Source organism: Hipposideros armiger, unplaced genomic scaffold (assembly GCF_001890085.2).
Source record: "Hipposideros armiger isolate ML-2016 unplaced genomic scaffold, ASM189008v1 scaffold_335, whole genome shotgun sequence".
Taxonomy (NCBI): domain Eukaryota; kingdom Metazoa; phylum Chordata; class Mammalia; order Chiroptera; family Hipposideridae; genus Hipposideros; species Hipposideros armiger.
Window position 1 is genome coordinate 70,099 of NW_017731685.1, and position 15,628 is coordinate 85,726.

The following is a 15,628-nucleotide window of genomic DNA, read 5'->3' on the forward strand; positions in this document are numbered from 1 at the left end:
AGCAACGTGAATTCCAGTTTTAAAAATGGTCAAACACAAGATTACCAATTGTCTTTGCTTCTTTACAGCTGCCTTTTTTTTTTTTTTTTAAGCTGGCATCTTGGTAGGTGTGGAGTCTGAATGGCGAATTGAGCGTGAATACACCCCACCCCCCCTTCCCTCCCTCAATGTCCCACATGGACAGAGTCCTGATTTACCTAAGCCTGAAGTGTGATCGCCTGCCCGATACATGTTTGGTTTTACTTTCACTCGGTTCCATCCAGGACCTTCTTTATCTTGGTAAAAGTTGCAGAGATCTTCCTCAAAATCGCAGCTTGCTTCTAAGGCACTGAAAGGAAGCTCTGAGCAAAGGAAAACCAAAGCTAAATCTAAGGATCTCCAAGGAATACATCAACTGATTGACAAATAGGTACATATTTGTGCCGGGGAGACTGGAGAAGTAAAACACAACAAAATATTTTTACCCTAATGGCACGCTGACAGGTTAGCATCAAACCAATGTTTCAGCATGACAGGAAAATTGTTCTTTTCCTCCCTAAAGGGATGGAAGCATGGAGCTCTGTTCACATTCTGCATAAAAATAAGGAAGTACCAGACTTCAAAAGAAATTTCCTTTCATGCTGTAAAAACTGAGAGCATTTATTCACATACTTTTTCACAATTCAAAATTCATTCATACAAAACTAAAAAGAGAGAGAAAAGGTAAGGATTTTAAGGAATTCTTAATTTCCCTCTAAGAAATATATTTTAGAAATAGTTTTCAGAAATAATTTTCCTTTGTTGGGAAATCTGTGTGTCAGAGCACAGCTACTGTCTATTTATTATTGACATTAGTAGTAGTAGCTGATCTGCTGGAAGAAAATCATTACTTAGTATATAAACCATGCTGTTCAAAAAGACACACCAATTCTGTCACCCATACTGCTATCATTTTGGCTTTTGCTGAGTTCCAGTATCATTTTACCTTGGTTTATAAATATCACCTCATCCCAGATTGCCTGCAGGGAAAGGAATACAAAATATTTCTGCTCTTTCAAGAATAACTTAGTCCTAGCAACAAGTGATTGTAAACCTCACTGTTCAGATTGCTCTCTGAGCCCAGAGGAGATGTGACCCAAAGTTTGGGACACTTCCAGTGTACCCAAATGGGATTCTGTTCTGCATGCTGACACACTGGTCTAACCTTTTAGAGCTAGAGAGAGAGGGCACTGTTGAATAACTGGAAATCATCTCTAGAGGAACATTTGAGTTCTGGGAGCAGTGATCTGATGAAACATGGAGCAGTTTAGGGACAAAGACAATTTATCAATTTTCAAAGCAAGAAAACATTCAAGTGGGTTGAGGAGCTGGCTCAGATTAAATAGGACAAAAGAGGGATGGCAGCTAAATGCTACGAGGGATCCAAGATTCAACCTTGGTCCAGGAAAAGCAACAGCTACAAATGACATTATTGGGGCTACTGGCGAATTGGTATAGGGGCTGTAGTTAGTCGATAATATTCTATCAGTGTTAAATTTCCTGAACTTTGTAATTATATTGGAGAATGTGTTTCATTTTAGAAAACACACACTGAAATATTTAGGGGTAAAGAGGCATACAAGTAATGTCTGCAACCTACTTTCAAATGGTTGATAAAGCACATGTGAAAAAATGTTAATAATTTGTAGATCTGAGTAAAGAGTATGCTGGAGTTCTTGACAGTATTCTTGCAATTTTTTCTGAGTTTGAAATGATACAAAAATAAAAAGTTCTAAAAACACTAAATTAGAAAAAAAAAAGTAAGTGACTGATAGCACATTACAATGACTAGGAAGACAATGGTCCTGTATATCTGGAAACTGACTGTATCTCAGATGACATGCCTGAGAAGGGTACAAGGAAAGTGCCCTGATGAGTCCGACAGGAGAACAGGAAATGAAGAGAATCCTCAGCTCTAAGACTGGCAGGTTAGCCCACACACCACTCTGCCCGACTGTCAGCATCAGGGTGTATCTTTAGGCCACACGGATAAAGTCTTTCAAAAATGAACAAGGATCCTTTGACATTCCCCCATGGAGGTTTGATACCATGGGAAACCCCACGATGGTCTCGTTTTATTCACCCCACTTCTACATAGTAATGATAAAGCGGATGAGAATTCAAAATCTACAGATGGCCGTCTAGCTCAGAAGCTGACATGGCATGCCACCAATGAGAAATGCAGGGCAGTGAAATTACTCATCAGGAATACACACCAAGGAATATACCCCTGGGTGGCCACATGAGCACCATACCCATTTATTAGGTGGGTGGGAGGGTGGGAGGGTGGTATTAAAACTTGACAGTAAGCAAGGATCAGTTCTCTCCATGATGATAAACTGAGTCTTACAGAAAACATTTTTCTGAGGATGAGATTATAATCTTTTGTTGAATATCTAGCCCTAGAAATGGATTTATCTGGGGTCCTGAGAAAGTCTGATAAAAAGAAAACCTACAAAACATTCAGAGCCTAATTATTTTTCACCCAGAAAGCTTCTATTATCATGAAACAGTGTCTACTTCCTGAAGGTGGGGCCAGAGGGCCTGTTTGTGGCCCAGGAGCTCCTTGGAGATCTAAGGTGGCTGGAAAGCCTCTGTTTTACATTTGTTTCAGAAGGACGGGTCAAGTGGAGATCATAACTGAGCTACTGGGGAGTGTTAATGACGTATTTGAAGCACAGGAAGGAATCAGGCAGTTAGAAGCCCCTGAGCAGCAGCTAAGCAGAAAAAAAAAAAGGAAATCCCTTTAAGCAAAGTACCAAAAAGCATTATAGTGTAAGATTTAGTTAATTACTTGCTTTCTGACTGTTTGAAGTTTTTAGAAATGAGAGGCTTTGAAGATAATCTAATCAGATGGGGGTATTACAGAGAAAAGTGGTGGGAGTGTTTCTCATCTTCTCTGCTGGTGGAGCTCATGGAGATAAGTCAGTATCAGTCCTAGAGATCTAAAAGGCTCTTCATCCATCCCCTGTGGTGCTGGAGAGATTTGGGGTGCATGTGCTTTTTACGTTTTATTTTAGCATGGAGCAACCTGAAATCAGGCCAAAACAGCTCAAAGCTTGGGGAAGAGAGTGAGTGGGACCTAGCACCAGACCGAGGAATCATGATGGAGCAGAGGCTGGGCCACTGATCAAGCAGCGGAGACGCTTGAGGGCCTCTGAGCTAAGGAAGGCTGTGGCAACTTCAGCTGTAACCAAGGCAACAACTGGAACCAGGTTTCCAACTGTATAAGACGTCTGGGCAGTGTGTTACCAGTGAATGGTCAATGTTGGGATTTAGGCCCAGGCAGATATCCTTTGAGAGTATATCCATGAATGTCAGGCCCCTTCCAGTCTTGGCCTGGGTATGGGATGGACGCAAGCTCAGAGAGGAGGTTGGGTCTGCACAGGGCAGAGCAGTGACACTCTCGGTTTGGGGTTTGGGCATCAAGGCAGGATTCCTGGAAGTGGATGTAATCACCTGCTAGGCATGCAAGAGCTTATGCCTATGATCTAAGCTCTAGGCCAAATGTGATGGTGGAATGGAGGGTGGAAAACACTTGGAAAGAGCAGTGCTAGAACTCAAGGTGGGAGGAGTGGGGAAGTCTCAAAGTCCACTGGTGCATCCTACGGAAATATTCAGGGAGTGACATGACACTGGCGTTTAACACCTTCGACTCTGTAATGGGTCTCAGGTTGGAGAAACTGAATTAACTCTAAGCCCAACCAGATGGTGAGAACGACATGCTTCACGTGCTGAAATCATTCCTGTCTCGGCCTACTACAGAAATGAGGAAAGATGCTAGGTCCAGTTGGGAAAAGCAGAGACAACAAGTCTGGAGCCAATCATGATAAAGAAAAGAATGTTGGCACCTGTTATGAAACAGAAGGGCATAAACTATTTGTGAAATGCAAGATGAAGTATGAAAACTAAAGGGCTCAGCTTCTAAGCCTCAGGATCTGGTTCACAGCTGCTTAATGAAAAGCATGAAGCAGCTCCAGCTTACATATTCATCAAGGCAGACCCCTTTGCTGGTTCTCTTTAGTTTCAATCTGAGCCCCTGTTCTCCAGGTAATGGATGGGGGTATTTTGAAAATGAAGTAAAAATACTAAGTCTCAAGACCTAGAGTTTTCTGTGTGCCATACTCTTCTAAGACCGTCAAAGACATGAACTCATCAATCTTCCCAACAACACTCTGGAACAGATTCTTCCACCTTTGTCCTATAAATGTGGCAACAGAGTCTCAGAGAGGTTAATTAACATGCCCAAGGTCACACAGCTTGTAAGTGGCAGAGTAGGGATGTGAATCCAGAGTCCTGTCTCTCTTGAATAACAGTACAATCACATATTTAGACCATTTTAAAGCAAAGTTGGTATGTTGGGAAGTTCTGAAGACCAATTTGGAGCCTTGGTTAACTTAACTATATAAAAATGTGAATCTCTGGTGGTCCCTGTGGAGTAAGGGTCTTTATGTGGGCTGGATTTTAAAGACTGAGGGGCCACCAGCCAGGTAATAAGTAAATGGTCCTTATTTTGATGGAATCTTCCTTTTAGTTTCACCAGTCAGTAGGGAAGAGTGCATATATATTCTGTACCTTTTTAAAAGGAAGAGTGTTTCCAAACATTACTTCTAAGGTAGCTCTGTAGAGTCTATGACTTCTTAGCTGCCTCTTCACCCTACCCTCTACCCACTGCAGATATTGAATAAACACCTCTTCTTGTATACGTATAACTTGGAAATATAAAACTTCAAAGTAAATGCCTAGTGGCAAAGAAAAACTTTCCAAAAATAGTGATAAAGAGGTTGTGAAACTACTATTAACATCACTGAAATGGTATTACGTGGGGCTAGGATTAGGGAGCAGTCAGATTTAGAGAAGTAAAACAGTGTTGGTTTCTGTGCTCTGCCAAATTTAGAGACTCTTTGCATCTTTGATTATAGTTTGGATTAAATAATTTAATGAAGGTATGTAATATGTAAATCAGGATGGTTATTTCCGTCTCACTAGTTTTTTAAAAAAAATTGGAATTAGTAAAAAATAATATTTGGTTTCAGCAAATTAGTAGGTTTCTCTCTAATTTGGGGGTAACAGTTTTGCTTCAGTAGGAAGTATTATTTTTCTCAGTTCCCTTGCTTGTAGAATATATCTAAAGCCATATTAAATTACAGACTATCGCACATGAAAGTCAGACTATAAAGGTCAAGTTCAGTAACTTACTTCCCATGCTCCATAACCCAGAATGAGGGCTCATTAATAAGATAGGAAGATCACAGTGTTTCCCTGGGGCCTCTTAAGGAAACAAAGTCACTAAAAGGTAAGGTGAATTGCAGTTATCTGAGTTATCATTCATAAAGTGTCACCTTTCTTATTCTAAAACATTTGCTTTCTAATTCACTTTTGAATTGATTTGTTTACTTATTTTCTCAGAAAATAAAAATTTCCTCTTGTTTCCAAACACCAAGTTTATGGGAATTACAAAATTGGCCATGATGATAAAATAACTTGAGAAATAACTTAGAAAGAGAATTTACATTGAGTATATAATACTTAGCCAAAATCCATCATATAGCTATATACCAAATACTAACATCTTTAAACATGGGGACATTTATAGGTCTTGGATACATAAAATTGGGAAGCGTTTTCATAATTCTACTCAGTAGATTTTGAGAGTTTTTTCTACCTACCCATCCACCTATCTATGAACCCAGGACATCCTTAGAAAGATGGGGAGAGAATGAATTAGTATTATTTAATTTTCATTTCCTAGTAGGTAGGGAAGATGAAAGCACCTTAACACATGACGACAGGCTGTGGTGTCAGAAAAATTAGGTTCACTCTGTGAGGAGAAGAAAAGTAATATACCAGAAAAAGGGCTATTCAGTTAAATAATTATTTAAAGATGAGATAATAGGAAAGGTGAGAAAACTAGAAAGAATTAAAGCAAGTCATGGCTATAGGCATCTATTGAGAAGGAAAATTCCAAATGTGAGGAAGAAAAAAAAAGAATGCTTACTTGTCTGGTTTTGGCAGTGAACCGGAGAAAAAGCAATGTCATCCAGGGCGACATACCCTCCTTTGGGACCATTGAAAGCGACTTCAAAAATAACCTGCAAACAATGATACATCCGGTAAGGGGTTAATATCCAAAATATATAAGGAACTCATACAACTTCACACCAAAAATAAATAAATAAATAAATAAATAAATAAATAAATAAATAAATAAATAAAACAATTTGATTAAAAAATAGGCAGAGGACCTGAATAGCATTTCTCCAAAGAGAACATACAGATGGCCATTAGATACATGAAAGGATGCTCAACATCATTAATCCTCAGAGAAATGCAAACTAAACCCACAATGAGATATCACCTCACACCTGTCAGAATGGCTATCATCAATAAATCAACAAACAGCAAGTGTTGGCGAGGATGTGGAGAAAAGGGAACCCTTGTGTATTGTTGGTGGGATTGCAAATTGGTGCAGCCGATATGGTAAACAGTATGGAGTTTCCGCAAAAAATTAAAAATAGAACTATCTTATGATCCAGCATTTTCACTCTGGGTATTTATCCGAAAAAATCCAAAACACTAATTCAAAAAGATACATGCACCCCTATGTTTGTTGCAGCACTATTTACAATAGTCAAGATATGGAAGCAACCTAAGTGTTTATCAATAGACAAATGGATAAAGAAGAGGTGGTACATATATACAATGGAATATTAGTCAGCCATAAAAAGAATGAAATCTTGCCATTTGCAACAGCATGAATGGACCAAAAGGGTATTATACAAAGTGAAATAAATCAGATAGAGAAAGACAAACACCATATGATTTCACTTATATGTGAAATTTAAAAAACAAAATAAACGAACAAACAAAACATAAACAAACTCATAGAAACATAGAACAAATTCCTGGTGGCCAGATGGGAAGGGATTGGTGGGGACAGGTGCAAAAGGGGAAGAAATTAATATCTACAAATTGCCAGTTATAAAAAAGAGTCACTGATATGTAAAATACAGCATAGGGAAGATAGTCGATAATATTGTAGTAAGTAGGTATGGTGTCAGATGGGTACTAGATTTATAGTGAGGGATCATTTTGTAAGTTATATAAATGTCTAGTCACTGTGTTGTACACCTGAACTAATACAGTATATGTCAACTGTAATTGAAAAATTAAAAAAAAATTTTAAAAACCTGCAGAGGAAAATGACATATTGTTACAGGTTTACATATTTTCTGTTGGGCTTAAAGTGCTCTTAACCATGATTTAAAATGATGTGTCAATCAAATCAGGAGATGCCAAGTTATAAGTACTTAAGGAATCTCATGTTTTTCGATACAGGAGTTTGGGCAGCTCCCTCCTCAACTCACAGTCTCTTTTAGGAAGAATGAATACTAAACCCTAAGTTATATTTTATTGGTGGACTTGACCCATTCCCTTGAGTCAGCTAAAGCACCTCCATCACCTTCTGATACAACTAAAGAATTTATTATTTGTACTATTAGGTTGTTGGAAAAGTCATGACGCATTTTTGCAACAAAAAACATAGAAAAAGTATGTCATGACTTTTCCGACAACCCAATGTAAACTTCAATTAAAAAAACAACAGGCTATTTGCAGAAAGCAGGCTCATTCTCTCCTGCCCTTCACAGAGAACTAAGCCCCTCCAAAGCCCTTTCCTTTTTTCATACATGGAATTCTATGTGAGGGTCTTGGACAAAGATGCAGCAATCAATTACCTTGATGGCTGAGGCATAATCAGGCCCAGAAATTCTATGCATGGATATTAGGATTTCAGCATGTCCAGGCATGTTTGAATGGTTAGAAAGTACATGGGGGTCATGTGTTCAACCCATTTACAATAGATTTTCTCTTTTCTGCAACCAACTTTAACTCTGAGTTCAATCAACTACCTTCTGCCTGTGTCTATGGGGATCAGGTGTGTTCAGCAAAGCATTCACCTGTGCTGAGAAAACCACCCAAGTGTCCAGTACGCTCTTGTGAATTGATGGCAGGAGAAAATACAGTGTTGAGTAAGGATTGAAACTCAAATGGGCCAGGCAGGTCATGTAAATGCAAGGGCTTGGTAAGGGTGAGGACTATGGGGAAATGGAGAATGTAAGCTCTGTCTAAAAAGGACGCTACTACTCAGCTTTGTCAATTGTTAACATGTGGGAATTCGGGCCTAATTACCAAATTGTCACGAGGACCTGGATTTAGATTTTTTACTTACATTCTTTGATTTTTCAATGCTGGCAGTCTATTAAACAATTAAAACAAGCAAAAAACAAACAAACAAACAACAAACAAAACACCACTTCTACAGCCAGGCAAATTATCATAGGCTAGATTTGACCCATAGGCTTCCAGTTTTCAAGTTCTGAGAAGAATGGTGTCTTAGAAGCAGACAGACCAGAGTTTAAATCTCATTATCATCACTTACTAGCTAGGTGACCTTGGGTACATTGCTAACCCTCTCAAGGCCTTGCTTTTCTTATTTATAAAATAGGCATAATGACACCTACCTCATAGGGCTGTTGAGATGAAATGAGTTATGTGCATAAAGATTCAAGCATGCAGTCAGATGTATAATGAGCTCTGAACTAAATTCATGCCTTTTTCTCTCAGGTTGAGCCCCTCTTGCACTCATATTTGGATTCGAGTCCGGTTAGCTGCTAATTAGCTCAAGCAGGCCCCTTCTCTCTTCCAGGTCTCAGTTTCTCCATTTTGAAAAAAAGAGTTTGGACAAAGTGGTTCCTAAGGTCCCTTTCAGCTTAATAACAATGGTCCTGCAGAGACCAGGTACCTGGACTCTGCAAAACTCAAGAGGGGCCTGGAAGTTTGTCTCCGGCAAGGTGAGAAGCACTGAGCACAAAGGGAACAGATGTGGACAAATGAGAAGGGGAAAATGAAGTTCACAAACTTAACACAGGCCCATGACATTTAGTTCTGAAGATGCCAGCTGATAAAGAAAGTGAACGGCAAAACTTATATTCCTGAACAGCCTGAATAAGAATGATATTTCTGATCAGAATACGTTAATATGCTCCATCACAGCCCATGTGCCACTCTCTTGTTCAGAAAGAGGGTCTCGAATGTTTGTTTTCCTTTTTAAAATTCATTTGAGAATATGGTAACTTTAAAGTCACTGATTTCTGCAGGATGTTTCTTTTCCTGGCAGTTACTGAGTGCAAATAATACCGCATAATGAGTTCAGACGAGAGCCAAATCACACATGTGTGAATCAAAGGAATATATTATATTGAAGTTTAGTAGTGTCTAGAATTATAACTTTTCAGCTTTGATTTAAAGAAAAAAAATCCAGTGATGTTTCACTCATCTGAATGCTGCCCAACGAGTTTAAGGTTGGAGGGAAGGAGTTCGGAATGGAAGCCTTGTTAGTGTGTATATGTGTGTGTGACTCATTGGACTTTAAATGGAAGGAAAAATTCCTAAAGCAATATGTGCATTTCTCTTTCTCCTTGTAATGCAAACTCACAAAATTTTCCCCTGGGTACAAGAGGAAATCGAGGCCTAGTCAGCCTTTGGAATAAGTAATAGCACACATATTGTAAAAGGCATTATGCTCTTTCTGGGGCTGTATTGTGGGGGTGGGGGGGTTGGGAAGAGGGATATGAAGGGGACTGGGGACGTGGCAGGCACACCATCAGTGGACAGGACATGTCAGAAACCAAGACCCAACCCCAGGATTCTTTGAAGCTCTACATCACGCGAGCAGATGATGCCACTGAAAAGCATCCGGAGGATCATCTTCTCCTTTTGCACTTTAAAGGGAACTAGTGAAAGATATTGCAAAAAGTGCAAAGTGAAAAGTAGGGGATGTTAATAACCTGTGGTGACGAAGATTCTACTTATAGCTCCAAATCTGCAACCACTGATTCTAGAGGTCTGATCGGGTCCTCAGGCAGAGCTGGGCCCCCTCCTTCAGCTTTAGGTCAGATTTTAGTCCAGGAACTTTTCTGCAAGTGCCCTGGCACTCACCAGCTGTGACCTAGATTTTAAAAAGTCAAAATTCTCGTACTCACCATTTCTCCTTTTTCATCTGTAATATAGGGATAATTTTATCTACTTTGCTGAATTGTTATAAGTACTAGAATATGTGTTAATATATGTGCTTAGAAAAAACGTGTTCAAGGATAAACACCAAAATGTTAGTTGTCATCTTTGTTGGGTTCACCCAGGCTGATTTATTTTATTTTATTTTCCTCAATTTTCTAATTCTTCTGCATTGGACATTTATCACTCATGTAACTATAAAAAAAATTAAAACTAAAACACCAAGGCTTGTTTCAAGTTAGGACCACAGTCGTAAATTTATTTATGATTTTTGTGACATTAATTCTGTAAAGGAGGAAAGAAGAAAATACATATTTTTTTCCCTCTAGCAAGACTATTCCCTCAAGTAAGAAAAACCTTCCTAACTGCGCTCAGGCATGGAAGTTCAAGAGTGAGTTTTAAGTAGAAGGCATTGATCTCATTTGAACCCCCCATGACCACTGCAAGGTACAGAGGGAAAGTGTGCCCAAGAAATCTAGTTGGCTGATTTCATTCTTAGAAGAAAACAGTCTTGTTAGAAAACGAAGGTGATAAAGGAAGAAGGCAGAAGGGAATACAGAGGAAGGGAGAGAAGTAGAGGAGGCCGAGGAGGGGAAACGAAAATAAAAACAAACAGCAGAAAAGAAAGCATGAGTGCGAGACTGTCGCACCTCCTGACCTCCGTGCCTGTGTGTGGACAGCAGCCCTGCAGAGTGGCCGGGCCAGGGCACATCTGGAACAGCTGGCACACCTGACACACCTACCTCCATGGGGTACGGCGCGCTGAACTCCACTTCAGCGAGGTTCCAGGCGGGGTGCCCCGGACTGTTCGTTTTCCAGATCTCCTCATAAAGGCCAGTCACATCCAGAGTATAAAGGGAGAAGACGTCATTTCCCTGCTGGAGTTGGTAATAAAACGACAGGCAGCCAGACATGGGGGCTGTGGTCATCGGGGAGATGAGCTGCGCCACCTCCTGGAAGTGCTTGACGTACACCGCGTCCACATACATGTAGTGGCCTGGAAATCACACAGAGGAAAATACAGCATAAGACAGGCTGGGGATTTTCAGATGAAATGGTGTGATTCTGGGATTTAGTTCAAAATGATCCAGGGGCAGTGGTGGGCAGGAAACCAGTGAGTTATAGATGAAAGATGGTTGGCCGTCGGTTGATGGATGTTGCAGCTGGGATATAAATACAGGGAGTTCACCGTGCTTTGCTAAATACAAGGTAAGAACCATTCTTTTTCTTTTCCTTCCTTTTGATTGAAGTAAACATACATAAAGGAAGATAGATGTATTTATCTGTAAAGTGCTTGAATTTTCACAAGCTGAATACAGCTGTGGAGAAAAAAAAAATCAGAGCACTACCGCAGAAGCCTTCTTTGAGTTATATGGTTTCTAAAAGCATGCCAACTGTGCCATGTGTTCTTTAAAAAAGGCATAGAGGGAACCTCCTGTGCATCTTTACGATGCACACAACATGTCACTGTGTATTCTTTCAGTGAAACTAAGATTTTGAATTCACGCTAGATGACAAGTTGTACTTCTTTAATAGAACATGTAGGTCCTAAATCAACACTCCAGAAAGGGTTAGGATTTGGAAGGTTGAACTTGTGAGGACACTCTTGGCAAGGCCTTCGTGGGCTCTGGCTGACCTCCATTAGAGGCATTCTGGTGAAATTGAGAAACGGTGAGGCAGAATGGGGAGAGCCTGGATTTGGCATTGAAAGAACTGAACTCTAATCCTGCTTTACCTTTCACTAGCCCCATGACCTTAAGCAAGCTACTGAATCACTTTGGGCTTCATTTCTCTGATCTCTAGAATGAGAATCAAATACTTCTCTTACTGGGCGGATATGAGTACTAAATGAGATTATGTATGTGACGTGCTTAGTGTGTGCCTGGTACACTGTAATTGTCTAACATAATTATAATGAAATAAAGTAATGCCATTAATGATTCTAGTACCATGCTTTCCCCATTGTCTGTTTTATATAAAAGGGAGCTATTATTATTAGCAATTTTGTCTGAATTTATTTAAGCTGCAATGAGAGAGAAATGATATGCCGTGTAGCTTCAATAGAATAGTCCTATTGATGACAAGCTCAGAACAGCCTAATATTTTGTTTTTATTACATGATGCCTGGTTAAAAACAATTTCTTTTATCCTTGGCAAAATAGTGGTAAAAATATTAGGAAGAATATAGATATATACATATATGTGTACATATGTGTGTATACATATATGTGTGTATATATATGTATATGTATATATATATATATTTGTTTATTTATTCATTTATTTTACATACTGGACACTTACTTTGCATCTAACAAACTACCCAGTGTGTGGTAGGTCCTAAACCAAGCATTATTTAAAGCACAAATATAGTCTCAGAAAGGTCCTCACTTCAACACAATAGAGGGGAAAAATGAATAAATCAAAGCTCACTTTCTCCTCATAGCAAATTGTTCAACCGCCTGAATAATCTTTCTTGTTTAAACATAATTTCTCTGATCATGTCACCAAGCCAGGCCACTGTGAATAAACAGAGATCACAAATTCAGCTCCTTAGAGGAGCCAGCCAGGTCAAGTGTTATGGTTGACGTAGCGGTTTGGGTCAGAGAGAAAAAAAAGAAAGTGGTGAATTAGTTGCCAACATTTGAAATCATATTTCACCAGCAATGAGAAACAGAAATCAAGCCTCTCTGGAAAAATCAGAAAATCTGATAGCCTCGGGCACAAGTTCTCTTGCTTCAACAAGCAGCTGGTGGTAAGGAGCGGCAAGCCCTTCCATGACCTGTGTTCTCCATCTCCTCCTGAAGCCCATCCCTCTACTCCCAGCCCGATGCTGCAGGCTTTCCCCACAGAAGCTCAAAATTCAATCTTTTATGGCAAATCTGTCCATTTAAAAATGATACCCCTGTATTAGTTTGCTAGGGTTGCTGTAACAGAGTACCATAAACTGGGTGGCTTAAACAGCAGACATTTATTGTTTCACAGTTCTGGAGACCAAAAGTCTAAAATCAAGGTAATGAAAGGGTTGATTCCTTCTGAGGGCTGTGAGGGAGAATCTTTTCCAGGCCTCTCTCCTGGCCTGTGGTGGTTTCCTGGCAATCTTTGGTGTTCCTTGACTAGTAGATCTCTGACTTTATGTTCTTATGGCATTTCTCCCTCTGCGTGTCTCTCTCTGTGTCCAAATATCCCCTTTTTATAAAGGACACCAGTCATATTGGATTTGGGGCCCAGTGACTACACACCGGTAGGGTACCAGAGCAGGACCATTCTATTGGACAAGGGGTCTTTCGGCAACTCCCCATCAGCCTGGCCCCTCTTTCACAGATGTCAGCCTTCCGTCTTGTGCTGAAGGTTCTCCCCACGAAAGGCCACATTATGACTTTTGTGGAACCTACTCACTTTCACTGCCATGGGTCCCTTTATCCGTAAAATATATGAAACATTATTTTTATAACTGCACTGATATAAAAATGAATACAATCTAGACTGGGCTTATTATGCTTGTTATTATTATCCAATTTTTTTCTTTTGATTTTAAAATAAATAACATAAAAACATTCTCGTGGATCCCTGCAAGTGTCATGGCCCTTAGGCACTATGACTGCTATGCCTAGTGGATACACTGACCTGGCTGAGCTGCCCCAGCTGTCTCCCCTTTATCCTTCACAGTCATTTCCCCCAATAAATATCTTTCCTACCTAATCCCACCTTAATGTCTGCTTCTTGGGGGACCCCAGCTGACACAGCCATCATTCTGCTCAAGGTAAGAAGCATCTCCAAATACTCCAGGGGACTCTCAGTGAACCTGGGAGAGACCTCACAAATCCACTTGAAATTATTCATTCTACTTCCTGAGTGCATGAAAACTATGCTTAGAAAAATGTCTAAGGATGGTCTCATCTTCCTCGCAGTTGACAAAAATTGGACCGTCTTCTTTAAATGCTAGTTACTCACCTGCTGTGTGGACAATATTTTAACCCCTGAATTTGTAGTTAAAGTCCCTCATTAACAACTCATGCTCAAGACTAGGCCAAGTGAGCCACAATCACATTTCTAATCCAAAAAAACATCCAGAAAACACAATGTGACCTGCCCAAAGTGAGTCAGAGAGGCTTCTGGGAATAAGAACAGGACTGCTGACAAATCTCATATGGAACCACTAGACTAGACCACATGCCCCCCTCCACTCCTCCCCCCCCCCCCAACATTCATTCGTTGCCAGTATTGGGTACAATTTACTGAAAATCTGAGTAAGGCTTAAGTTTTTCACTGAAACACAAATGGTAGCTCATCATCTCAGCTGAAGGGGTGGAAATGATTCAGAAATCACCAGGTGTCTGCCCCAGGAGGCCAAGCTGGAGGAATGACTACCTGCCCAGGCAGACTATGTGTCACTGGGGACAATCTGCTCTGAGGAAGAGGAGTAAATGGTTGGGTGGGTGCAGGCACCATCTCTTGCACCTTTCCAACGGGAATGAAGAAGGTAGCCTGGAGTTTTTTAGGAAATTATGTCTAGTGTCTAGTATTATGAGAATTTCCCTACCCAGTTCAATGAGGCCAGCCCTCCTACCTGGTCTGGTGTTCTAGAGCTTCCAGAATTCCTGGGAGAAGCAATTTCTTATCAGATGGTTTAAGTTTGAGTAGGATGAAACTAGGTAGAAACTAGGTCTTGATGGACCCCATGTGGACACGACCCTATAATCAACCAAATTCTTGGGGATCGTGTAGGCCACAAAGATTTTTAAGTATTAAAATTTTAACTGGAAATAAAAGAGTCTATGAAGGGGAGAATGGATTCCTCATCAGTTTAAAAATTGAGAAGTTTGTTGTCACTCCTACAAAGTCTGTGCTGCTTCTCCATATTCAGACTGAGAGCCAGTTTGTTTCCCCTAATTCTGGATTATACACTAAACGCCTGCAGTTTCCAGGGAGGTGGAAAAAAAATTCCAATGCTGTTGAAAGATCAAAACTCTCAGTAATGCCAGCCAAAGCTCAGGTCCCCTCTGGGATCATGCCTGCAGTGACAACACGTGTACACTCCCTTCTAAGAGGACTTGCTTCATTTCTTGCAATAGCCCTCTAGATTAGCTCAACTTTTCATGTGGAACCAGTGGCCCCTGGTAGTTTGTCTTTTTTCCTTGCATTAGGAAAAGAACCTTAAGGGAAGTTCCCAAACTCTTCTTTTCAAACAGTCAGGCTAACCAGCATTCCACAAAGATTGCCTTTGGCTTGGCTGCGAGACTAACGGCGGCCTCTGACTCAGCTGTGATTCGCCCCGGCAGCCACATTTGTGCTCTAGTTGTGACGTCTGCATCTGTGTTGTGGTTGTCTAGACAAGCCATCTCCCAGGTAAAGGGGAAAACTTGGTCTGCAGAAATGTACTTATGCCAGCTGGAAATATGCACTGATCTGCTGCCGTTGTGAAGAGACTGCACCCAAAGACAGCACGTGCTCTCCCAGTCCACGATTCTGAGTTTTCTTTATGAATCTTTATAGTTCCATGGGTTTGGCTAAATTTTACTATAGTAAAGTCAGA

General features: G+C 40.4%; 1 protein-coding gene across 2 annotated transcripts in view; it reads right to left on the bottom strand.

Annotated features, from left to right (window-relative positions):
* MAMDC2 (MAM domain containing 2) overlaps window positions 1-15,628 on the bottom strand; it is a 155,842-nt gene that overhangs the window by 67,364 nt on the left and 72,850 nt on the right. For both annotated transcript variants that reach the window (XM_019661122.1, XM_019661121.1), the window contains exons 6-8: window positions 10,836-11,089; window positions 6,017-6,110; window positions 198-341 (exon numbers count right to left, since the gene is read on the bottom strand). In XM_019661122.1, coding sequence (XP_019516667.1) covers window positions 198-341; window positions 6,017-6,110; window positions 10,836-11,089 — 492 coding nt within the window. The remainder of the gene's footprint in view (window positions 1-197; window positions 342-6,016; window positions 6,111-10,835; window positions 11,090-15,628) is intronic.